Source organism: Leopardus geoffroyi, chromosome D2, assembly GCF_018350155.1.
Source record: "Leopardus geoffroyi isolate Oge1 chromosome D2, O.geoffroyi_Oge1_pat1.0, whole genome shotgun sequence".
Lineage (NCBI taxonomy): Eukaryota > Metazoa > Chordata > Mammalia > Carnivora > Felidae > Leopardus > Leopardus geoffroyi.
In genome coordinates this window covers 61,665,363-61,691,058 of record NC_059334.1, presented here as the reverse complement: position 1 = coordinate 61,691,058, position 25,696 = coordinate 61,665,363, and the positions used below count along the sequence as shown (strand labels likewise).

At 43.1% G+C, this 25,696-nt stretch overlaps 1 protein-coding gene across 3 annotated transcripts; it reads right to left on the bottom strand.

The window, feature by feature from the left end:
* Positions 1–2,048: 2,048 nt before the first annotated feature.
* AS3MT (arsenite methyltransferase) lies at positions 2,049–21,831 on the bottom strand. Of its 3 annotated transcripts, XM_045438752.1 has the most exons (11): positions 21,725–21,831; positions 21,507–21,547; positions 21,077–21,204; positions 20,001–20,151; positions 19,247–19,383; positions 18,216–18,285; positions 16,306–16,387; positions 14,508–14,639; positions 14,026–14,168; positions 11,109–11,243; positions 2,049–2,268 (listed from the first exon to the last, which is right to left on the bottom strand). In XM_045438752.1, coding segments are annotated over exons 1-11 (1,125 nt in total). In that variant the 5' UTR covers positions 21,726–21,831; the 3' UTR covers positions 2,049–2,163. The 3 variants fall into 3 exon arrangements, with proteins under 3 accessions (XP_045294708.1, XP_045294706.1, XP_045294707.1); XM_045438750.1 differs by having other exon boundaries at positions 21,077–21,547; positions 21,725–21,806; XM_045438751.1 differs by having other exon boundaries at positions 19,262–19,383; positions 21,077–21,547; positions 21,725–21,806.
* Between the last annotated feature and the right edge of the window lie 3,865 nt (positions 21,832–25,696).

Here is a 25,696-nt window from a genome sequence, read left to right as displayed (position 1 = left end):
CTTGAATATTTAAACAACCGTGTCTGGCATTTTTCTGAACAAAACGTGTTTAATTTGATATTATCTAATAAATATTTTTTCTAGACTCTAGGACGAATACAATTCTTACGATGTATATTTTTGTTAGAGAGTAACGTATAAAATATGTTATTCTTAGGAAAACACAATGCGAATGTCCACATTCCAGTTCAAAGTCATTCCCTCAACATCTTTTGAGAGAACTGAGAATTCAGAATGACAAATGATAGACTAAAACCTCCTCCCTCTAAATCTGGAGAAGCCTAATAAACCAAATAACCAGAAAACCCTTTCTTCTCATCCTTTTCCCCTCTAGTAGGACCATGTTGTGCTCATGGATGGTGAAGTATGCTTAATCCTAGCTATACCATTCTCACTAATGCGGTCACTAAAGCAGGTGGTATGGTGACCGGGTAAATGCTGAACTCTAGAACCACAAAAGCACTGTTTAGAATCAAGGTCACAGAGAGGAATAGAGCTTAAAAGATACCATCCAGTCCTCTCCTTAGTCTGTAGTAGTATGTCAGGACCTACAGCCGAACCCATTCAGAAATCTGAGAATTTCTCCATTTTTAACAGCTTTATTGAAAGAGGGGTCTGGATGCTAGAATCCATTCCAATGTTTTACGAGGCCTAAATATTCTCATACCCATAATAGAAAACCTCTTGGATCATGCCAGCTCCCCCCACCTCCTTGGGGTTTTTTTGCACTGAGGTCAGAGAAACTGGTTGAAATTTTCTCATTAAAATTCTTCATTGCTTGAAGGCTGTTATTAAAAAACTGATCACTTCCTGATGATAAGGACCATGGCTTATATATGACTTGCACCTTTCTGTGTCCCCTGACAAAGTCTTCAGGTGCAACTGGACTTAAATAATGTTCTTCATTTCTAATGATAAAATCATCCTCAAATACTCCTCAATCTCATTCTTTAACTATGGAAACTAGATCTAAATCTTATACTTGCCTAAAAATTTAACCAGGGCACAGTTATAAAAGGGAAAAAAGCAACCATTTTTACATCTCCTACCTCCCTTTTTGAAAATTATCACTCTTGGGGCGCCTGGGTGGCTCAGTCGGTTAAGCGTCCGACTTCAGCTCAGGTCACGATCTCGGGGTCTGCGAGTTCGAGCCCCGCGTCGGGCTCTGGGCTGATGGCTCAGAGCCTGGAGCCTGCTTCTGATTCTGTGTTTCCCTCTCTCTCTGCCCCTCCCCCGTTCATGCTGTGTCTCTCTCTGTCTCAAAAATAAATAAACGTTAAAAAAAATTTTTTTTAATAAATAAATAAAAATTATCACTCTTGGGGCGCCTGGGTGGCTCAGTCGGTTGAGTGTCTGATTTCAGTTCAGCTCACGAACTCATGGTTTGTGGGTTCGAGCCCCGAGTCGGGCTCCATGCTGACAGCTCAGAGCCTGAAGCCTGCTTCAGATTCTGTGTCTCCCTCTCTCTCTTTGTCCCTCCCCTGCTTGTGCTCTCTCTCTCTCTCAAAAATAAACTTTTTTTTGTTTAATTATCACTCTTTCCCTGATCTGGTTAGGATTTGTTACCAATAGTCACTACTATCTTGTATTCTTAAGGATGAACTGAGGTCAAAGAGATTTATTATTCATTTATTTTCTTCATTCCATTGCGCAAAAAAACAAAAAAAAAAAGTGTTTGATTTAAAACACCCATTATCTCAAGAGCACTCCTACCAAATTTGATTTGGCAAATTTTTTGGCGTGATTAGCATGATGTCAGTAGGAGCTTTGTTTTATGAGCAAACACGGTAAAAGTCCAAAAGGTGCTATGCAGGTCAGAAGGAAGATGTTCTTCCTGAGACCCTCTGCCAACTGTTATTTCTGAAGCCTTTCTTGCTCATTGGCCAGGACTACAGGCTGCTTCTCAGTTCCATATCTGACCACTAAGTGGCACCAGAACTCTGAATTAGCTAAGATAGAGGAAAAACTCTTTAACCAGCCTATAGGCCATTTACTACAAACCTTCAATTAATACCTTCTAAAAATAATCCGTTATTTTTTACCAGTGATCTAGAATATAGTGGCTTTTTGCCATTTATTCTTTCTTGTGGTCTGTGCTATGGAAAAGAGGAGATTAAAAGACATATGTAACTCATTCCTTAGCCTCCTGCCCTCGTCTTCTGGTCAGCTGTCAATTGTGCCACAGCAACTTCCAGCAACATCAGGGGGACATCTGGACTTTGTACAGTCAGACTCTTCTGCAAGCTTGAATGGATCTGTGATTATATCCTGTCAAAAGGCAAACCAAAACGAAAGGACAAGTTAAAGGTGTTTTGAGGTACCCAAACACTAATATTTCAGTTTGACTTAGGTTGATTTAGCTAGAAGATAGATAAAATTTTATACTTCCGTGGGATCCTTGGGGTAGCAACAGTCATTCAGCTATAAAGGTGGCTGTCTTGGCCTGAAGCTTCTGGTCAAGTTACTACTCCTTTCAGGGTAAGCTTTGTCTCAAGCTTCTTAAAGGTGGTCCCTATGGGACCAGGAAAGTCGCACTTGCTTAATTTTGTTTTATGGGAGTCCCATTTGTATGTGCCTTTCACCCTTCTGGAACTGAATCCTGAAATGCTGAAACTTCTTCCCTTCCCTCACTGTAATTTCCAGAAACGTGTGCAAGACAAGAAGGCAAGTCCTAGATGCCAGGGTCACCGTTAGCAATTGTTGATGTCCAGATGTTGAGATTGCCCAACAACGGCCAGCAAGATCTCAGGGCAGAGTGAGTGGAATTTTCAGGAGACAAGATGGAAGTCTTTATTTCTGCTCTGTTTACCTCCAAATGAGATGCCTCCAACAGCAGCACCAGTGTGGCCAGAGAAAAACCAGGCACAAAGGTAGGAAATCCAGAGCATGAACAAGCCACCTCAAATAACAAGAATGCATTCATGAAACATAAATGTACACTCTTACTATTGTTCAGTGGTCCCTGTGAATAGGAGACAGGACAAGAGAGGCACAGACCCTACATCCATGAAGGACAGACTTATGGGCCACTCCCTTTACTGAAGTAACTTGCTAAGGGCCTCGGCCTCCCTGGCCCTCAGTTTCCACCTTTCTAGAATGAAGAGGCCTGCCTGGATCTGGGCTCCCTACCAGGGAAGCCAGCATCCAGCAGGGGATCCCCAACCCTGGGAGAAGACAAGCTATGTCCCTCACGTCCACTTGCTGCCCTGGAATTCTTGGTCAGAAGAGTTACCTCTCCTCCTTTTCCCCCCAGGGAAATGAGTTTCCACTCTTCTTCTTCCCACCCCACAGCCTGTCTACTAATAAGAGACAGTGATATCCATATCACTTCCTAATGCATGCTCCTAGCCCTAAACGATCTCAAGACTCAAAGGAAATAAAAGGTGAGACACCTTGATAAGCAGTCCTTTCCAGCACCAGCATCCTGTGATTCTGTGAAAAGTCTAAATAGAGAGAGGTAGGACAGCATACTGGGTAAGAACATCAGCTCTAGAATCGGGCGTGGGTTCAACTTCACCACTTTCTAGCTATGAGACCTTGGATTAGTACATTAATCTGTCTGAGTCTGAGTCTGTTTCTTCGTCTGTAAAATGGGGATCCCAAGGGTTGTTGTGAGGACAAAATGACACGGTGCCCTGAACACGTTACCTGTTCAATAAAGACTAGCTCCTCTGTGTTATTCCTACATTGTCCACACTGTTACCACCACTGCCGTTAACTGCCGCGAGACAGTCCAGAGCACAGACCCTACGTGCATCATTTGAGACATTGTGGTGTGTGTGCCGAATGTAATTCTGTTCATAGCAAAACACACTTTCCTTGCCGGGATTGAAAACGAAGAAGGAGAAGAAGAAGAAGGAAGAGAAGGAGGAGGAGAAGACAAGGGGGAGGAGAAGAGAAGGGGGAGGGGGAGGGGGAGGAAGGGCAGGAGGAAAGAGAAGAGGAGGAAGAGGACGAAGGAAAAAGAAGAATGGCTCTCAGAAACAGTCATCACTGAGAATCCTCGGTAGGGAGCCGTGCCTTCCATTACCCTACGGCGGCAGCTGGTGGGAAGATGCATGTACCAGCAGCCCACACACGGCCTGCCTGTGCTGTGCTCCCGGTTTTATCAGAAAGGTCTTCCATAAAAAAGATATGAACGTCCTCCTCCAAGAGCACAAGGTTATATTTCTAGGACGCACAGCTGTTTCATTCTTTAAATCTTCCCTCACTGTCAATTATTGCCATTTCAAAACCTTGGCAGTGATCTAAAGACTTTGGCGCATCAGCAGGCTGAAAGAAATAAGGCAGATGAGAGAGGAGACAGCTGGGATAAACCAGTTTAAGTGCGTGGCACCTTCCGGTTGGTATCCGAGGTCAGGAGGCCTCCTGTCCGCCCTGTGTGCACACGAGGAGGAGGGTCAAGGAGAGCCAGGCTGGAAGAAAGGGGTCTCTGTGGAAACCATCCTGCTTAACTACATGTTTGCTTTTTGGTTTTTTTGTTTGTTTGTTTTTTTAATTTTTTTTTCAACGTTTATTTATTTTTGGGACAGAGAGAGACAGAGCATGAACGGGGGAGGGGCAGAGAGAGAGGGAGACACAGAATCGGAAACAGGCTCCAGGCTCTGAGCCATCAGCCCAGAGCCCGACGCGGGGCTCGAACTCACAGACCGCGAGATCGTGACCTGGCTGAAGTCGGACGCTTAACCAACTGCGCCACCCAGGCGCCCCTTGGTTTTTGTTTTTTTACAGCCCGAGTCCACTGGAAATGCTGTGGTTGGAGGAAACGCTCCCTTTACTTGTAACTGTAATCTTCTGACAGCTTTTACAGCTAGAACTCAGGAAGCCAAGTTCCAGGAGAATTAGAATGATGAAAACATTTCAAAATGCATATTGATTCTCACCAGCAAGGTTTTGTTATTGGTGAGCTCCCAAGCGTTTCAAGATACCAATAACACATTTGTGAAAGGTTACGTGGACTGAAAAGTCCAAAGTCAAATTTCTCTACTTTCCAAAAAGGCATCTTCTTAGAAAAACAGAAGAGTAACAATAGCAGAGTACTCAAGAATTCAATAAAGCAAACACTATAAATCACACTCCAGCTCTAGAGGTGGCTTCTATACTTAGCTGGGGCTTGATTCATGCTGCTAATTGTGGCCAAACGAGAACAGATTAGGGTTTTTGGCTCACGGGTTCCTGCCTCTTGGGTTCAGTTAAACTTTCCCAACTACAAATTTACCATTTTGGAGAGTGATCTCTAAATAAGCTTTGCTCTTAAAGACTGCTTATAATGTGGGGCGCCTGGGTGGCTCCGTCGGTTGAGCCTCCGCCTTCAGCCCAGGTCATGATCTCATGTTCATGGGTTCGATCCCCACCTGGGCTCTGTGCTGATAGCTTAGGGCCTGGAACCTGCTTCAGATTCTGTGTCTCCCTCTCCTTCTGCCCCTCCCCCACTCATTCTCTGTCTCTCATAAAATAAAATAAAACAAGACTGCTTACAATGACAATAAAATAAAACAAAGACTGCTTACAGTGTAACAAAAAGAGGAGAAAAAGACATGAGTTACTGGTGCATCAATGTATCCTCAATGTATCCAAAATTACTACAAAATACAAGCAAGAGAAAGTAAAATTTCAAGGCAAAAGATTCAAAAATTTCTGGGCCAGGGGAGAAAGGGTCTGTGGGAGAATGATAAATCCTAGAACACAGTTCGAAGTGACCAAGAATCTTAATTAGCACAAATCTGTAACTATTTCTTGAGTATGTATTATGTGCCAGGCATCAGGCTAACATTTTACATATATCATTCCAATTGAGCCTCACATCCTGAGGGAAAGAAGTGATTATTGCCTTCCTATTACACACGAAACTGAAGATGTAGGGAAGTTTGGTAACATGCCCAAGATCACATATGCATGGCAGAGCCAAGGTCTGAACCTTATCTATCTGACTCCAAGGCCTGTGTCCTTACACCCCACGCTCTGCCTCTATCCTTGCATAAATATCAGTATCTTATTTCTTTGGGATTCCAACATTCAGTGCCTTGAGATGCATCACTGATAATACTCTGGTGAATGTTAGAAGTTCTATCAGCCGAAAGAGACTTGAGGGGACTTGGGGTGGTTCAGTTGGTTAAGCGTCCAACTTTGGCTCGCAGTCTGTGGGTTCGAGCCCCGCGTTGGGCTCTGTGCTGACAGCTCGGAGCCTGGAGCTTGCTTTGAATTCTGTGTCTCCCTCTCTCTCTGCCCCTCACCGGTTCACATTCTGGCTCTCTCTCTCTCAAAAATAAATAAACAATAAAAAAAAAAAAAAAAAAAAAAAGAGGGGCGCCTGGGTGGCTCAGTCGGTTGGGCGTCCGACTTCATCTCAGGTCACGATCTCGCGGTCCGTGAGTTCGAGCCCCGCGTCGGGCTCTGGGCTGATGGCTCAGAGCCTGGAGCCTGCTTCCGATTCTGTGTCTCCCTCTCTCTCTGCCCCTCCCCCGTTCATGCTCTGTCTCTCTCTGTCTCAAAAATAAATTAAAAAACGTTAAAAAAATTAAAAAAAAAAAAGAGAGACTTGGAATCCATCACAAAGCCTGTTCTAAACAATACAATATTATAAATTAATAATTGATATAAAAAATAATTGTGTTGGGGCGCCTGGGTGGCGCAGTCGGTTAAGCGTCCGACTTCAGCCAGGTCACGATCTCGCGGTGCGTGAGTTCGAGCCCCGCGTCAGGCTCTGGGCTGATGGCTCAGAGCCTGGAGCCTGTTTCCGATTCTGTGTCTCCCTCTCTCTCTGCCCCTCCCCCGTTCATGCTCTGTCTCTCTCTGTCCCAAAATAAATAAACGTTAAAAAAAAAAAAAAAATAATTGTGATAGCATGAATGGGGGAAAGGATTAAATATATAAAAGAGAAAGGCAAAAAGGGATGCTATTGTCTATCATAACTACCTATGTGTCTTCTTCATAGGGTAGTTGTAGAAATGACATGAGATAAATACTGATAAAATGCTTGAGAAAATGCTGTATCAGGGGTGCCTGGTTGGCTTAGTCGGTTGAGCGTCCGACTTTGGCTCAGGTCATGATCTCACCACTCTTGAGTTTGAGCTCTGTGCTGGCAACTCAGAGCCTGCTTCAGATCCTCTGTCCCGCTCTCTCTTTGTCCCACCCCCACTTGCTCTGTCACTTTCTCTCTCTCTCAAAAATAAATAAAAACATTAAAAAAAAAGAAAATACTATACCAATATTTCAGATACTAGAATAATTCCAAAAATGAATCTAAAGTATTTTAGAAAATGTCATTTTAGAAAATAGTGGTATATTGGCTCAAATATACATTCAAGAAATTGAGATATGATAAAAATTAGCTTTTCAAAACAGAGGAGAATTGATTTAATAAATGGATAGGAAATTTTGAACTAGTTAAAATTTGGGAAAATAGCCACACTGTACCTCAATATTTAGGCTGAAATCATCTCCAGTGGTTTAAAATTTTTAATGTGAGAAGCAAAGCCATGAGAGTACTAGAAGAATCTTCATGACTTTGGATTAAGCAGTGGATTCTTCTTAGCACTGACACCCAAAGCACAAGCAATCAAAAAAGAAAAAAAGAAAAGTTGAACTTCACCAAAATTAAAAACTTTTGTGCATCAAAGGACACTATCAAGAGAGTGAAAGGACACACACAGAATGTGAGAAAGTTTTGCAAAAATATATCTGGTAAGAGTCTAGTATCCAGAAGAGATAAAGAACTCCTACAACTCTACAATAAAAAGACAACCCAATTTAAAAATGGGCAAAGGATTTGCAACAATGTGGATGGAACTAGAGTGTATTATGCTGAGTGAAATAAGTCAGAGAAGGACAAATATATCATTTCACTCATACGTGGAATTTAAGAAACAAAACAGATGAACATAAGGGAAGGAAGGTAAAAATAAGATAAAAACTGAGAGGGAGGCAAACTATGAGAGGCTCTTAAATACAGAGAACAAACTGAGGGTAGCTGGCAGGGTGTTGGAGGGGGGATGGGCTAAATGGGTGATGGGCATTAAAGAGGGCACTTGTTGGCATAAGCACTGGGTGTTAAAGGTAAGTGATGAATCACTAAATTCGACTCCTGAGATAATTATTACACCATATGTTAACTAACTTGGAGTTAAATTTAAAAAAAAATTTTTTAATAATAAAAAATAAAAATAGGAAAAGGATTTGAATAGACATGTCCCCCGAGAAAATGCACAAATAGTCAACAAACACATGAGAGGATGCTTAGCCTCACTAGTCCTTAGGGAAATGAAAATCCAAACCACAATGAACTACCATTTCACATTGACTAGGACAACTACAACCAAAACTAAACAAGGGTGCCTGGGTGGCTCAGTCATTTAGGCGTCTCTCTCTTTATCTCAGCTGGAGTCTTGATCGTAAGGTTGTAGAGTTCAAGCCCCACATTGGACTCCACACTGAGTGTGCAGCCTACTTAAAAAACAAAAAAACAAAAAAACAAAAAAAAAAAACCCAACTAAACAGAAAATAACAAAGTGCTGGCAAAGATGTAGAGAAACTGGGATCCTGTACGTTGCTGGTAGGAATTTAAAATGATGTAGCCACTGTGGAAAACAGTTTCATGGGGCTTGAAGACGTTAAATGCAGAACTACCATACAACGCAACAATCCCACTACTAGGTATAGACCCAAAGGAATTAAAAACAAGTACTTCAACAAGTACACAAGGCACGTGTCCATTCGTGTTCACAGCAACGTTACTCCTAATAGCCAAAAGCAGAGACAACCTAGGCATCTATCAACTGAATAGATACATAAAATATGTTATATCCATGCAACGAAACATGATCCAGACACAAAAAGGAATGAAGTACTGATACATGGACAAACCTTGCAAGAAGGAAACCTTAAAATTATGTTATGTTAAAGAATCTAGACGCAAAAGGCCACGTACAGTATGATCCCATGAATAGAAGATGTCTACAATAGGCAAATCCAGAGAGAGAGAGCAGACTAGTTATTGCAGAAGGCTGGGAAGAGGGGAGACTGCAGAATGACTGCTGAATGGGTATAGGATTTCTTTCTGGGGTGATGAAAGTTTTCCGGAACTAGATAGTTGTCATGGCTGCACAACCTTGTAAGTGTACTAAAAGTTACTAAGTTGTACCCGTTAGAGTGGTCAAAATAGTGAATTTTATGTTATATGAATTTTGCCTCAAAATTTCTCCAGTACTAAAAGAAAATATAGGTGGGGTCCCCGGCTGTCTTAGTTGGTAGAGCACGAGACTCTTGATCTTGAGGTTGTAAGTTCGAGCCCCACATTAAGTGTGGAGATGACTGAAAAAGAAAATCTTGAAAAACATAAAATTTTTAAAAATTAAACATTAAAATGAAAATGGAAAGAATGGGGTGTCTGGGTGGCTCAGTTGGTTGAGCGTCCAACTCGGTTTCAGCTCGGATCATGATTTTGCAGTTTGATGAGTTTAAGCCCCGCATCAGGCTCTGCACTGGCAGTGGGGAGACTGCTTGGGATTCTGTCTCTGTCCCTCTCTCTTTGCCCCTTCTCCATTCACGCTGTCTCTGTCTCTCTCAAAATAAATAAACTTTAAAAAAAATAAAAGACAATATAGGTAAATTTATAATATTCACATGGAGGTCTTTATAAGCATAACATAAGAGACAGAAATCATAAGGGAAATGAGTACATAAAAATTGAAAATGCCGGGTGCCTGGGTGGCTCAGTTGGTTTAACATCTGACTTAGGCTCAGGTCATGATCTCACCATTCATGAGTTTGAGCCTCACATCGGGCTCTGTACTGACAGCGTGAACCCTGCTTGGGATTGTCTCTCTCTCCCTCTCTCCCTGCTCTTCCCCTGCTCATGCTCTATTCTCAAAATAAATAAAACTTTAGGGGCGCCTGGGTGGCGCAGTCGGTTAAGCGTCCGACTTCAGCCAGGTCACGATCTCGCGGTCCGTGAGTTCGAGCCCCGCGTCGGGCTCTGGGCTGATGGCTCAGAGCCTGGAGCCTGTTTCCGATTCTGTGTCTCCCTCTCTCTCTGCCCCTCGCCCGTTCATGCTCTGTCTCTCTCTGTCCTAAAAATAAATAAACGTTGAAAAAAAAATAAAATAAAAAAATAAAACTTTAAAAACAATTGAAAATGTCTGTTCAGGAAAAATAAGCAAATAAAAAGATAAATGGCATGCTGAGAAAAAGTATTTCCAGCATATAATAGATGGTCTGTTACAGAACAGTAAGAAAAGGCAAATACCACTCTAACAGCAGAAGGTTCAAGGAATTACAGAGGAAGTTCACAACGGATGAAACATAAATGGCCAGTAAATATACCAGAAGGTTCAATATATGCAAAATAAAACAACAAATTATTTTTTGCCCATCAGACAAGCAAAGATTAAAAAAAAAATACCTAACATTAGTAAGAGGGCAGGGAAAAGGTATTCTCATGCATTGGAGGTAGGCACGTAGACGGGTACAGTCTTTCTGTAGGGCATTTTGACGATCTCATGAAGACTTACAAATATTTGAATATTTGAATAATATTTTCCAAGGTAGCTCTTAATCTTTTTTGTATCTGGACTCCTTTGAGAATCTGATGAAAGTAATAGACCCTTTCTTGAGAAAAATACACATACATGCCTATAATTTTAAGGGGTTCATGGATGCCCTTAAGTCCATTCATGGGGGCACCGGGTTAAGAGTCTCTGACTTACTGTCTGGATTGGAAAAATAAAGTTATGAAATTAATTCAAATCATTTTGTAGATACAAATATGCTAGAAATGATTTATAGTGGCCAACTAAGGGGCACCTGCGTGGCTAGTCGGTTAAGCATCCGACTTTGGCTCAGGTCATGATCTCACTGTTCGTGGGTTGGAGCCCCGCATCAGGCTCTGTGCTGACAGCTCAGAGCCTGAAGCCTGCTTGGGATTCTGTGTCTCCCTCTCTCTCTCTGCCCCTCCCCCACTCGTGCTTTGTCTCTCTCTCTCTCAAAAATAAATAAACATTATAGTGGCCAACTAAAAGAATAATGATTTGTTTCTTGTTTCAGTAGCCTGTGGCAAGCATAATTTTTTTTAATTGTTCCGTTTGAGGGTAGGGATTGAAAGTCAAACGAACCTTTGATTCTAATGCAGAACACCCTCTACATGTTGACAGCTTCTCTCCAATTGGTCTGATCAGAAAATCTTGGGCAAATCGTGAATTCTTCAGGATAGCTGCTGTTTCTTCATCCACTTCGACAATTTCACCCTCCTGAAGGGTAGCAGGAAAAAAACCGCATTTTTTTTTAACGTTTATTTATTTTTGAGACAGAGAGAGACAGAGCATGAACGGGGGTGGGTCAGAGAGAGAGGGAGACACAGAATCTGAAACAGGCTCCAGGCTCTGAGCTGTCAGCACAGAGCCCGTCGCGGGGCTCGAACTCACGGACCGCGAGATCATGACCTGAGCCGAAGTCGGACGCTAACCGACTAAGCCACCCAGGCGCCCCAAAAAACGCATATTAAGATATGCCACTTTAATCTCAATAAAAGAAAAAATACACAAACGTTTTACTGAGGAGTGGCCTTTTAGGATGAAATACTATACCTTATAATATGATTTTCTCTTATGTTCAGACCCTGCTGCGAGTTTCATGCTTATTTCAAAATGGAACTGACCAGTGTCATAATCAGTTTTTGTTTGGTGGCAAAGCAAAAAAAAAAAAAAAAAAAGACACTCATTGCTCCAGTTGCCAGTCTCTCCAGAGACAGATGTAGAAAACCACTCTTATCTGAGCTTCACCTTATTCATCATTAAAATAAAGTTTTAGGGGCGCCTGGGTGGCACAGTCGGCTGAGCGTCCGACTTCAGCCAGGTCACGATCTCGCGGTCCGTGAGTTCGAGCCCCGCGTCGGGCTCTGGGCTGATGGCTCGGAGCCTGGAGCCTGTTTCCGATTCTGTGTCTCCCTCTCTCTCTGCCCCTCCCCCCATTCATGCTCTGTCTCTCTCTGTCCCAAAAATAAATAAACGTTGAAAAAAAAAAAAAAAAGAACTGTTTAAAATAAAGTTTTAAATTAAAAAACAGTTCTTAACGTGTTTTTCTGTGTGTCCGAGGGCGCCCGGGAGGTGTATAAAGGGCTCATGCCTTGGGAACCAGGAGATTCTGGGTTACCTAACCCTTCCCTTCAGATAAACTCTGCTTTTACCCCTTCATATACTGGGGTTATATAAAGCAATGTCTGACGCATGGTTAACTATTGGTGTTTTAAAGAAGATTTAGCTTTAAAAAATAATTCTGCTATTAAAACTCTTTTTTTTTTTTTTTTTTTTTTTTTGAGAGGCACTGTATCAGAGTGATGAGTTCAAAGGTCCTTCCCACTTTGATTCTGTGGCTCTAAGGAGCAGGCAGTACATTAAGGCGCAGTGGATCGGTGAGAAAGCATTGGTGAGAAAGTACCAGGGGGAAATTAAGAAATCTTTTTGGACCAAAAAAAAAAAAAAAATAGAGGTGGAAAACAGTAAACCCTTCTACCTTTGGAATGAATATTGTCTATCTTGTCTTTACTGAGTTTTAAGATTCTATTTTTTTTAAGTAATCTCTACACCTAACATGGGGATCGAACTTACAACCCCGAGATCAAGAATCGCACGCTCTACTGACTGAGCCAGCCAGGCACACCTATATTATTGTTACTTTCACAGAAATTCTACACAGTAGGTATTATTACCACCACTCTTGCAGTGGAGCCAACTATATCTCAAAGAAGGACTTATTCAAGTTTACCCAAGTAATAAATAATAGAGCCAGAATTTGAACCCAGGTATCTGATTCCAAAGCCTATACTTTTCCATTTTGAGGAAATAAAGCCTATTCTGCAAAGAGTAGTATTTTTTTAATGTTTTTTTAATTTTTTTTAATGTTTTATTTATTTTTGAGACAGGGAGAGACAGAGCATGAACAGGGGAGGGTCAGAGAGAGGGAGACACAGAATCCGAAGCAGGCTCCAGGCTCCGAGCTGTCAGCACAGAGCCTGATGCGGGGCTCGAACCCACGGACCGAGAGATCATGACCTGAGCCGAAGTCAGACGCTCAACCAACTGAGCCACCCAGGCGCCCCCAAAGAGTAGTATTAATATCAATATGTTGTCATTAAATACTAACAGTTCCTTGATTCTATGATACAAGTGAACAACTGAAATGTTGTTGCACTGTTGTGCAACTCCTATTCTTTTCCATCCTTCTCTCTATAATTGTCCATCCTTTTCCATTGTTTCTCTATAATTCCATTAATCTGATGTCTGAAGGATGCTTCCCATACTTTCCATCCATTTCCCATTTAAGAAAAGACTTTTCTTAGGTGTGATAGAGATACTGTGGTTATACAGGAGAATATTTTATTCTTAGGAGATGCATGCTGAAATATTTTAGGGTAAAATGTCACAATGTCCGCAGCTTACTTTGTTTTTTTAAAGTTTATTTATTTGGAGAGAGAGAGAGAGAGAGAGAGAGAATGAATTCCAAGCAGGTTCTGGCTGTCAGCGTGGAGCCCGATGCAGGGCTTGATCCCATCACAATGAGACCATGACCTGAGCTGAAATTATGAGTTAGATGCTTAACTGACAAACCATCCAGGCGCCTCTGCAACTTACTTTTAATGGTTCAGTGAAAGCATACACACACACACACACACACACACACACACACACACACCCCAATACCAGAAAACTGAGAAGCAATGCAAAATTAAGAAAAGTACCTGGATTCCCAAGGCACCTGGGTTCAGCGTCCGATTCTTGACTTTGGCTCAGGTCATGATCTCGCAGCTTCTTGGGTTCGAGCCCCACACTGGGCTCTGTGCTGGCAGCACAGAGCCTGCTTGGGATTCTCTCTCTCCCTCCCTAGCTGCCCTTCCCCCAATGTACTGTCTCTGTCTTTCTCAAAATAAATAAATAAACTAAAAAAAAATTTTTTTAATAAAAAAAAGAAAGAAAAAGTACCTAGATCAAGGGTAAGAATAGAAAGAATACCCAAAGTACAGAAAATTTTATTTACCTTAAACGTGAAATTTGCATCAAATAGTAGTTCTTTTTCGTGTCCGGTGATTCCTCCATTGTAAATAACTTGGCATCTTTCGGCTGGTCCTGTCTTAGGGAGTTTGAAGAGGCGAAATGTTGCAGAAACAAAACGACAGTCACCTGAAACAGAATTTACCCATGATTCAGCTCCAGCACCCAAATGGCTATTGGTTTGCTTAGCAGATGAAGAGCATATATATTATCAAGGCGATTTTCTTCTTTGCATGCCATGAGTTATCTTTCTGGCGAGTTCACTTTATTTACTGAATAACTTCGAAGTGCTTTATACCAAACTTTGGAGGTTGCTGTTAAGCAGAAGACAAGATGGAGGTTTCCGGATGATCCAAAGTCTATCTCAATGGGGCTCACTCACTACACACTTCCTAATCACCACATCTGAACCATTTAGGGAGCAGTTTTAACGTCCCCTCCCCCACCCCCACCCCCGCTCTTTCTTACCGATCACTCTTTCTAGTTCCTCGTTTTGAACTGTAATGAGGTTGGCACTGACCAAACGTGGGCGGCAGAAACCAATTTTCTGGGCAAGGATGGCAAGGTCCTTCCAGTACAAAGCACCACCCAGGCACTCACCTAAAAACAAAGAAAAATCACATACCAACTCAAACAACTAGGTGTTCAGGAAATTACTCTTCTGTCAAACTGATGAGGATATGGTGCTTGTTAAAACATAGGGCCTAGAAATAGAAGAAGGTCCTGACTGTTCCCCCAAGATCTTAAAGTCACAATCAAAATCGAATATATTAGCTAATGGCCTCTGGGAACCATTCTTCAAGACAGTCACTAATGGGCTAGTTCCACCCAGCTGCAATCCTATTTTGGGATTGAGTAGGTCACAATCTGAAAAGCACTATGTGAGTAAAAAACATATAAGAGATAATTTACAAAATTGCCTTTTAGCTCCAGATTATCATAATGATCTGCTACTAGACAATAACTACTACTAATATTCATACTAATTTTTAAATTTATTACATCAACAAATCAGAAACAATCCAAGTGACTACCCATAGAGAAATGGTCAAATAGGGGCGCCTGGGTGGCGCAGTTGGTTAAGCGTCCGACTTCAGCCAGGTCACGATCTCGCGGTCCGTGAGTTCGAGCCCCGCGTCGGGCTCTGGGCTGATGGCTCAGAGCCTGGAGCCTGTTTCGGGTTCTGTGTCTCCCTCTCTCTCTGCCCCTCCCCCATTCATGCTCTGTCTCTCTCTGTCCCAAAAATAAATAAACGTTGAAAAAAAAAATTAAAAAAAAAAAAAAAAGAGAGAAATGGTCAAATAAAGTACGGTACAGCTATATACTACAGTTATATAATACAGACATTTAAAATACATTTTTAAAAATCTTGGGCTTAGGAAACATGCTAAATAAAATTATAATACTAAATTCTATATACAGCATGTTCCCAATTTTATTTTATTACACACACATACACACAAACACATATCCTAAAAAGATGTATACTAAAATGTTAAAGAGGTTATTACTAAGTTACATGATAAGTAGTATTTTTTTCCTTTTTCTTTTTGTGTTTTCCAAAGTTTTAACAAGATTCACTTATTACTGTATGACAAGAAAAAAGTTAACGTAATTTATCTTTTTAAGTTTATCTGTTTCAAGAGAGAGAGAGAGTCGAGGGGAGGGGCAGAGAGAGAGAAGGGGACAGAGGATCCAAAGCGGGCTCTGGGCTGACAGCAGCGAGCCCGATGTGGGGCTTGAACTCACAACCCCGGAGCTCAAGAGTCTAAGGCTCTACCGACTGAGCCAGCCAGGCTCCCCTAAAAGCAAGAACTTTTGATTTCATAGTCAGATTGACCACACGCATGCCTTCATCTCCTTCAACTTCCAGAGACTCTGTTAAAATGACAGTGAGGAAATAAACAACACAATAACGATGCGGACAGAAGGCGGTTGAGGGGGCTTCGGTTCCAGAACGGTTGCCCTCATTTCCGTGCTACAGTTTTGAAAGTCCTTTTCATATCCACTATCTCATTTAATCTTCGTAACAGCCCAATAAGGCAGATTATATTATTATCTACATTTTACAATTTGGAAAACAATGACTCCAAGGGACTAATTAAATTGTCCAAGGTCATACCACTCTGGAATGGCAGAAGTGGAAGAAAACATAAGCCTAATCCCACGTGTTCCCATGTCACAAAGCCTCATACTGGATATTAGCAGACCGGAGCTCTGTACCTGAACAAGTATCTGCTGTAAAACAAAACAAAGCAACACCTACCCCACAAAACTCGGCGTGTCCTGATTTCTTCTGGCAATTCAAGGCTAGCATAGATGTCACTGAAATACAGCTCCCCTCCATGCTGAAACAGCAGTATTAGTCCAAACAAGGTTAAAGATGACATTAGTCCCAGATAGCAAAGAAAGGAATGAGGAGATAAAATCAATTTTAAAAACCAACAGAACTAACAAATCACAGCTGCCTCCCTAGTCGCAAGCAGTAACCGCATGCCAAGATTTTTTTCCAGCGCCCTAACCATCAGGTAATAAAATGACTTTCCAAGAGTGTTTCTCTCCTAAACAAAGAGACTCAAGTTACTTAGAATTTTTGCCAGTCTGAACCAAACGCAGTCCCAAGTAGGTGTATAACTAGTGGAAATAAATGGTATTCCTAAATTCTTCTAAAAATTATTTAACTTTTGTGATGTAATAATACACTATATTTTTTTAAATTTCTTTCATGTTTTTAAATGTTTGTTGATTTTTGAGAGAGAGACAGAGAGCACGTGAGTGGGGGAGGAACAGAGAGAGAGGGAGACACAGAATCCGAAGCAGGCTTCAGGCTCTGAACTGTCAGCACAGAGCCCGACGCGGGGCTGGAACTCATGAACCGCGAGGTCATGACCGAGCTGAAGTCGGTCGCTTAACTGACTGAGCCACCCAGGTGCCCCAATAATACACTATATTTTTAAAATATTGTCCTTAAAATCTCAGACATATGAGTGATTAGGAATTTTGAGATTGTATTTAGCTAATCTCAAGGGCTTAGAGTCTAGATTGAACAGTAATGTCTCCACCTTTTAGAAGTACATCTTGGTGGGGGCGCCTGGATGGCGCAGTCGGTTAAGCGTCCGACTTCAGCCAGGTCACGATCTCGCGGTCCGTGGGTTCGAGCCCCGCGTCGGGCTCTGGGCTGATGGCTCAGAGCCTGGAGCCTGTTTCCGATTCTGTGTCTCCCTCTCTCTCTGCCCCTCCCCCATTCATGCTCTGTCTCTCTCTGTCCCAAAAATAAATAAACGTTGAAAAAAAAAAAAATTTTTAGAAGTACATCTTGGTGAAGATAGTAAGCTGGTCTATAAGATGGTATGTCAATTAAGACATTATTAAATCATTTTTACATAGATATTCTTGTTTGATCTCTCCGACAGCCCTAGAACCCCCAAATCTCAGAATCTCGTATCTTCTATCATGAAGATACACGTCTCATGATATATATGGAAGGTATGGAGCTCCAGCAAGTTCGCCTTTTAGAAAATAGTTAATTTAAAAGTTCTACCTTCTTTAACTTCCTGAAGATCTAGAATCCTGACAGAGACAAAATAAGCAGCTGTGAGAAACACTATACAAGCTAGAAGAATATATTCATGGCAGCCTTTAGTAGTCAGTCCCAAAGTTCCTGCAGGTTCTACAGATGCCATTCCAGGAGCATGTACAGCAGAGAACAGGAGGAGAGACAGCAATAAGGCAAATATTTTAACATGTTCAATGACTACCACGACTCTCAGATTTATGACCATTTACAATGTGAGAGGAAAAAGAATCCATGTCTAGGGTATTCTTGCCACACCCCTTTGGCCATCCCTTTTTGCAAAATTTTTTAATATTTTATTTATTTTTGAGAAAGAGAAAGAGAGAGGCAGCGACAGAGGGAGACCCAGAATCGGAAGCAGGCTCCAGGCTCTGAGCTGTCAGCACAGAGCCCAGTGCGGGGCTCGAACTCACGAACCGTGAGATCATGACCTGAGCCGAAGTCGGACGCTTAACCGACTGATCCACCCCAGGCGCCCCCCCCTTTGTGATTTAGGGAATAAATGACAAGAGTTCGAGCTCTCAGCTCAAGGGAGCAAGAATAGGACAGGCCCCACTGCTCTTACTGGCACGGAAAGCCCACTTGTCCCGGCCTTCCCTCACCTTCAGCACTCGGTGTACCTCCTGTAGCACTTGCTGCTTATCAGGCACAAGGTTAATGACACAATTTGATCTAAAAAAGAACAGATGGACTGTCAGGCAAATTTGCACACTACCCAGAGCTCTTCAAATCCTTCAGTCCCTGAAGATGTCCTTCATTGTTTTCTCAAAGCTACCTCATTCTTCCTGCCTCCCTCCTCTCTTCCCCACACTCAACTTTGCCCCCCAAGTTAAAGGAGATAGACAGTGTTTAAAAGCACAGTAGGGGCGCCTGGGTGGCCCAGGCGGTTAAGCATCCGACTTCAGCCAGGTCACGATCTCGCGGTCCGTGAGTTCGAGCCCCGCGTCAGGCTCTGGGCTGATGGCTCAGAGCCTGGAGCCTGTTTCCGATTCTGTGTCTCCCTCTCTCTCTGCGCCTCCCCCATTCATGCTCTGTCTCTCTCTGTCCCAAAAATAAATAAACGTTGAAAAAAAAATTAAAAAAAAAAGCACAGTAAATTGTTAGCAAACTTGAGGGTGCAGGAAAAGAAGGCAGGCGTGCTGATTTGTTTCTGCCCTCGTGGTCACCTTGCAACAGCATGAAACCTGGGACCAGACGCCTGCTGCACAATGTGTTCCTTATGCCACGTGGAAATAGGCGAAATTCCTCAAAAGCAGCTTGGTCAGGCGTGTCACGTGGGCATGATTTGACAAAACCTCAAAGGAAAAGGGGAAATGCAGATCCCTACACCTTGGTGTGACAATAATACTAAAGGTAACGGGTCAGTGTGTATTGTATATGCAGACTCAGTGGTCCTGCTGGTCTTTTGGGCTCATTGGGTTCACGGTTAAGTTTAAAATCAGTTCTCTCCTGGGCTAGTGCCTTCTGAGGCCAGTGGACCACAAGCGCCTGAGGGCAGCTCCCTCCCTTTGTGAAGTCAGGCTACGTTTAGTTTAACACCTTAAATGAGAGAAGTTCAGCAAAAGGTAGTGACATCTGTGTTCAGTAGGAAATGAGCTATAGTCACAAAAGCTATAGTTATGTAGAGACCCACATAACAATATCATAACTCTCATTCTTGATTCCAGTCTCCTCCAACTTCTCTATGTAGCCACGATGAAAAGTCACGTTGGGGGTCTGGAAGCCATATTTTTCCATGTGATATTCAATATACTTTTTAGCCACTTCTACCTAATAAAACAAAACCCAAAAAAGCATATGTGAATTTGATAATCATTTTTTTTAAATATACTACTTTTTTATTATAAGTTTCCTGCTACTCATGGAATATACTTACCCGAGACTATTTTGGGGAAATGTTCACTATTTCTCTGGGCATGTAGTATATATTACAGCCTGGGATAACTCAAGAGAGCACAAACTCCCTGCTCAATACATGGATTTTTCTTTAATTCAGTAGGCTCCACACCCAACATGGGGCTTGAACTCATGACCCTGAGATCAAGAGTCACATGCTTCACCAACTGAGCCAGCCAGGCACTGAACGAACTCTTCACTCAATAAGAAATCCTTTCAAGATAGATAGTAGAAGGAAGGGAAAAATCGGACTCTGTTGGGTCATCAGGAAATACATGGATCAGGCCAAACCCCTGACTCTGTTCTCCCAGAAGAGCCCCTAATTGTCAAAGTTCTCAGCTCTCGGGGCAGGAGGCATACTGGCACAAATGAGCATCGCATTTAGCAGCCTTCTTAGATTATCCTTGAAGAGCCACAACGGAAACAGCTCTATCTCTAAAAGAATGCCTGTGAGAAGTTTTTCCTCCTTGTCCTCCAAACCACTGCCTCACCTGACTCTCTGTCATGTCTATTCCAGTGACATGTCCCATCTCACCAACCAGCTGACTAAGCGCATAGCAATCTCGGCCACTTCCACTGCCCAGGTCCAAAATCCAGCAGTTTTCCAGATGCTCGGGGATGACCAGACCACAGCCATAATACCTGGGAAACAGAAACTACATACAGATTCCCCCCACGTCCTTCTGACCTCCATCCTTCCTTTCTGTCCCTCCTTCCTTCCATCATTCACCAGATTTCTATTTAGGTGTTTAGTTTCCCCCATTAAACCGGAAGCTCCATGGACACTGGGACTCTCTCTGCTTTGTTTACCATTATATTGTCGGGCACTGTACCAGGTACAAGACAAGACAAGGCATGTACCAGATACATGGCAAGACAAGCCATTTACAGTAACTGTGGAATAAAAACATTTAGTTAGGCGTTCGCTGAACATTTACTACAGGTCCAGAACTGGGCTAGGCACGGAGAAGAAATGTAACACAAGATTTCTGTCCCCTAGGGGTATTTAACTGGGGAGGTAAAACATGAGCACAGAAAACATTTCCCATGATTTATTGACAAATGGAGTGGCACAGGCAGTAAGTGCTCTAGTGGCTTAGGGAAGACGGGGCTCGAGGATTGGAGAAGGCTTCACAAAGTAGGTAGGACATCAGGGAAGTGTTGGAAGGGCAGGATTCGGAAAGGAGAAAGGGGAAGGAAGGCATTCCAGATCAACAACGGCATGCGGGGCAGGAGGAAGGGAAAGGTCTGGCTACAGTAGTGTCGTGCATCAGAGGGATGGGGTTGGTTAGGGAGGGCCAAACCTGACAGCCTTGAATGTCAGGTCCAACGTGTATAAATGTATCCTGAGTAAAGGTGGGTGGGAGTGAAGGGGGCGGGTCATTGGAATTTCTTAAACAGAGCTGGTAAGATGATCAGTGCTGTACTTTACCAGCTTTATGATAGACAAGGCAAACTGGATGGATTGGAGGAAACGGATCAATTCCCTAGGGACCGTATCAACTCTCTTTTGAAAAAGCTGCTGTCTAAAGTCTTTAGCGGGCGGGGGCAGCCCAGGGCACTCTACCTCAGGGCTACTTCTTCGTGTACATTATTCAAGGCTTCCCGGATGTGCTTGGGGACCGGCCTGGCTGCCGTGACACAGGCATTGGTCTGGAGGTCCGCTGATTTCTTCAGCACCTGCCCATAGTAGGTCTGACCAGGGGGCAAGGGCGGGTGGGGGTGGGGAGAGAGAAGAGCCGGAGCTGGTGAGCGCAGGGTAACGGCTCCCATGCCCACCACCCCCATCTCCACACATTCAGGCCTGGCTAGGCTTGCTCCCTGCAAAGCTCTAAGCTCAGACTCTGCCCTGCACCCTCCCCCTGCCCCTCCCTGGTCCTGGGGTTGGAGGGGGGAGGGGAGGGCAAGGGCACAGGCCGGGCTGGGCTTCCAAAGGCCTAGTGCTCCCACTCAGCCGAGGCTCCTTCTTGGCCATTCCAGGTCCTTCTTGCTGGCACCTGCACGTCCTTCCGGATCTCAGCGTCTCGAGGGGCGGCCACTGACAGAAACGGGGGGGAGGGAAGGAAGCTGAAAGGCGAAGGTGCTGAGCACCTGCAAGGGGAAAGGGGCACGCGAAGATAGAGGGGTGGTTAAGGGGCACGCTGGCGGTGGTGATTGGCAGGGGGTAGTGATTCAGGGGCACGGGGGCACGGGAGGCGAAGGGCAGCACACTCACTGTCTCCTCGGCTTCTGGACTCCGGGACTTGCGTTCCCGCAACTAGCTCCCCGGGCCCAAGGCTCCTGAGGCCCCGCCCCCGCGACAGGCAGGCCTGACCTCCCGCGGGGCGGGCTTCCCGAGCTTGAGCAGGTAGGTGGTACCAGCCCGCCCACCCCGTGAGGCAGGAACCTGCCGCCGCTTCCAGCCGCTTCCAGCAGCTTCCAGCACAGCCCGACCTCACCTCGCGTTCCGGCCCTTCTGGGCCCAGTTAGAGGGGATTGCTATTAACTAGTATCTTCCTTTATTGCTCCGCTGTGATTTTCGTGTTGTAAACCTCCTATGCGGACTTAAATGAACACCCATATGATTTTTGCCCCTGTGGGGAATGGAAATCACCTGTTCTCAACGTTTATTTATTTTTGGGACAGAGAGAGAGACAGAGCATGAACGGGGGAGGGGCAGAGAGAGAGGGAGACACAGAATCGGAAACAGGCTCCAGGCTCTGAGCCATCAGCCCAGAGCCCGACGCGGGGCTCGAACTCACCGACCGCGAGATCGTGACCTGGCTGAAGTCGGACGCTTAACCGACTGCGCCACCCAGGCGCCCCAAGGAAATCACCTATTCTCAAGCTTTTTTTTTTTTTTTTTTTTTAACTGAAGTCTAGTTGACGTACAATGTTATGTAAGTTTCAGGTGTACGATTTAGTGATCCCACAATTCCCCAAGTTACACACTACTCACCACGAGCGTAGCCAACATCTGTCACCAGTTATTAAAATACTATTGACTGTTTGCCCTATCCTGTACTTTTCATCCCCATGGCTTACTCATTCTACAGCTGTAAAATGTTTGTACCTCTTAATCCCCTTCACCTATTTTGCCCATTTTTTTTTTTTAGATCCCACATATAAAAGGATTATATGGTATTTATCTTACTCTACCTGACTTATTTCACTTGGCATAACACCCCCTGGGTCCCCATCATGTTGTTGCAAATAGCAAGATCTCATTCCGTTTTATGGTTGCATATTTCATAATATACACATACACACGTATATATGTATATATACACATATACATGCGTGTCTATCTTTTCTTCATCCATTCATTGATGGACCTTAGATTGCTTCCATACTTTGGCTATTATACATAATGCTTCAGTAAACATAGGGGTACACGCGTCTTCTCAAATTAGTTTTCATTTCCTTTGGGTAAATACCCAGCAGTGGCATTACTAGATTACATGGTATTTCTATTTTTAATTTTTTGAGGAACTCCCATACTATTTTCCACAGTGGCTGCACCAATTTACATTCCCACCAACATTGCATGAGGGTTTCCTTCTCTCCACATCCTTACCGGCACTTGTCATTTCTTGTTCTTTTGATATTAGTCATTCTGACTGGTGTGAGATAGTGTCTCCTTGTGTTGGTTTTTTTATGTATATATTTTTTAATGTTTATTTGTTCTTGAGCAATAGAGATGGTGTGAGCAGGGGAGGGACAGAGAGAGAGGGAGACACAGAATCCAAAGCAGGTTCCAGGCTCTGAGCTGTCAGCACAGAGCCTGATGCGGGGCTTGAACCCACAAGCCACGAGATCATGACCTGAGTCGAAGTCAGATGCTTAACTGACTGAGCCACCCAGGTGCCCCTCATTTGGGTTTTGATTTGCATTTCCCTAATGATGCATGAGGATGAGCACCTTTTCATGTGTCTGTTGGCCATCTGTATGCTTTCTTTGGAGAAACGTCTGTTCAGGTACTCTACCCATTTTTTACACAGATTATTCTCAATCTATTTTGAAAGTCAGGTTTATTGAGATATAATTTACATTCAGTAAAATTCAACTTTCTCTAGCATACAGTTCTGTGAGTGCTGACATACACATGACAATCAAGACTCTCACACCCAAAAGACTTTTTTAAAATATTTATTTTGAGAGAGAGAGAGAGTGTGTGTGAATATGCAAGTGTGGGAGCGGCAAAGAGGGAGGATCCCAAGCAGGCTGCATGCTCTCAGCGCAGAGCCCGACGAGGGGCTTGATCTCATGAACTGTGAGATCATGACCTGAGCTGAAAACAAGAGTCAGATGCTTAACCGAGACAGACACCCAGGCACCCCTCACCCCAAAAAAATCTTTGTGCCCCTTTGTAGTAAATCCCCTCCCCTCCCCACCAGCTCCTAAACAACCACAATTGTTTTCTCCCTCCTTTTCCAGAATGCCATGGAATCATCATGTACGTAGCAGTTGTTTTGTATTATATTTAGGAAAACAACTTTTCTAAGTGCATTTTAACCTCTAGTCATTTTTAGTCAATGCACTTGTGTTTCCCCAGTATTGTTATTCCATCCTGAAGAAAGTGTTTTCTTCCTCCCCTATATTGAACAACAATGAGTTTGAACTGCGTGGTCCACCTCTATGTAGATTTTCTTGGTAAGTACAGTATGTAAACGTATTTTCTCTCTTGCAATTTTTTTTTAATGTTTATTTTTGAGAGCAGGTGGAGGGACAGAGAGAGAGTGGGACAAAGGATCCGAAGCAGGCTCTGTGCTGACAGCAGAGAGCCCGATGCAGGGCTCAAAGTCAAGAACCATGAGATCATGACTTGAGCTGAAGTCAGACACTTAACTGATTAAGCCACCCAGGCACCACTCTCTTGTAACTTTCTTAATAACATCTTCTTTTTTCTCCAGCTTACTTCATTGTAAATACAGTATATAATACATATAACATAAAATACGTGGTAATTGTTTACATTATTGATAAGGCTTCTGGTCAATAGTAGGCTATTAGTAGTTAAGTTTTTGGGGAGTCAAAAGTTACATGCAGATTTTCTACTGTGCAGGTCTCGGCACCCCAACCATCATGTTGTGCAAGGTATTCGTCTATCTCACCTCCTTTTGTGGTTGTAACAAGCATTTCTATTCATTAGGATAGTAAGGAGATACAGAGATCTAAATTGAACATTTACCATGTTATACTCATTTTTCAATCTCATCTGCTAATCACAGTCTCCCTGATGTCAATTAGTTGTTGTTAAATATTAATAGGAAAGTGTTGTATTTTGACATTTTTAACAAATTAAACCCGTGAAAACGATCCTCGTTGGAATATTTTTATAGCTTAGAATATTTCCAACTGTTAAGTGTGTAAAAATGAGTGTTTCTATAGGTGTCAGTTTCTTGGCACTCATGTAATGGTAAAAACACTCAAATATTAGTTTTCAATATACGGTCTCCATAAAATGAGCCCCTTTAGGGAAAGCAGTCACTTTCTCACTCATTGTTAAAATGCCATCTTTATCTTGAAGGAACAGATTAATGGGAGTTGAGGAAAGGGCTTTACCATTTTCCACTTGTTCACTCACGGTACTTTAATGTATTATCTTCAACTTATGGTTATTTACAAGAATCATCTGATAAACCTTAAATCCACTTCACCACACACAGATAAATCACAAGAAAGCAAACCGCCATCAACTTAAATTGGGTTATTCCCAATTTTCCCTCAGGTATCTAGGGTGCAGCACTGATTGGGACCAGCACTGATTTGGGAACCATAGTTCATTCTGATTGGTCAGGGCATCAGCCACAGTTCTTTTTTGTTTGTTTGTTTTTTAACATCACCCCTGCTAAGTAACAGGCCTAGTGTAGATCAGTATGTTATGGAGATGAAATCAGACCTCTCATATCAAGCCATATCTTAAATATTAGCAAAAGCTAAGTTTCTTAAGATAAAAAGTAAACATACATAGACATTTTTGTATTTTCTTCCCTTGCCTCCAAGGACGGCCTTGCACATACCTCCACATACCCCACCTTGGAAGTTACTGGTCTGTCAATTACAGAATGGTCCAGAGAGGCAGATTTTCAAAATGGCCAGCATCCCTCAGTAAAGGCTTCCCCCAAATTGGATGTTTACTTGCTAGAAATGCAACTGCAGGGGTAAATGGTAAGGTACTTCCAACATGCTTTCCTTTGTATTATGT

Excerpts from the sequence above, each read along its gene's own strand:
- AS3MT (XM_045438750.1), bottom strand. The coding sequence starts at position 21,297 with ATGGGGGTGGTGGGCATGGGAGCCGTTACCCTGCGCTCACCAGCTCCG. Across the intron at positions 19,384-20,000 it reads TAGACATGACAGAGAGTCAG|GTAGAAGTGGCTAAAAAGTA; the intron begins GTGAGGCAGTGG and ends TTGTTTTATTAG. Across the intron at positions 16,388-18,215 it reads AGGTACACCGAGTGCTGAAG|CATGGAGGGGAGCTGTATTT; the intron begins GTGAGGGAAGGC and ends CTGCTGTTTCAG.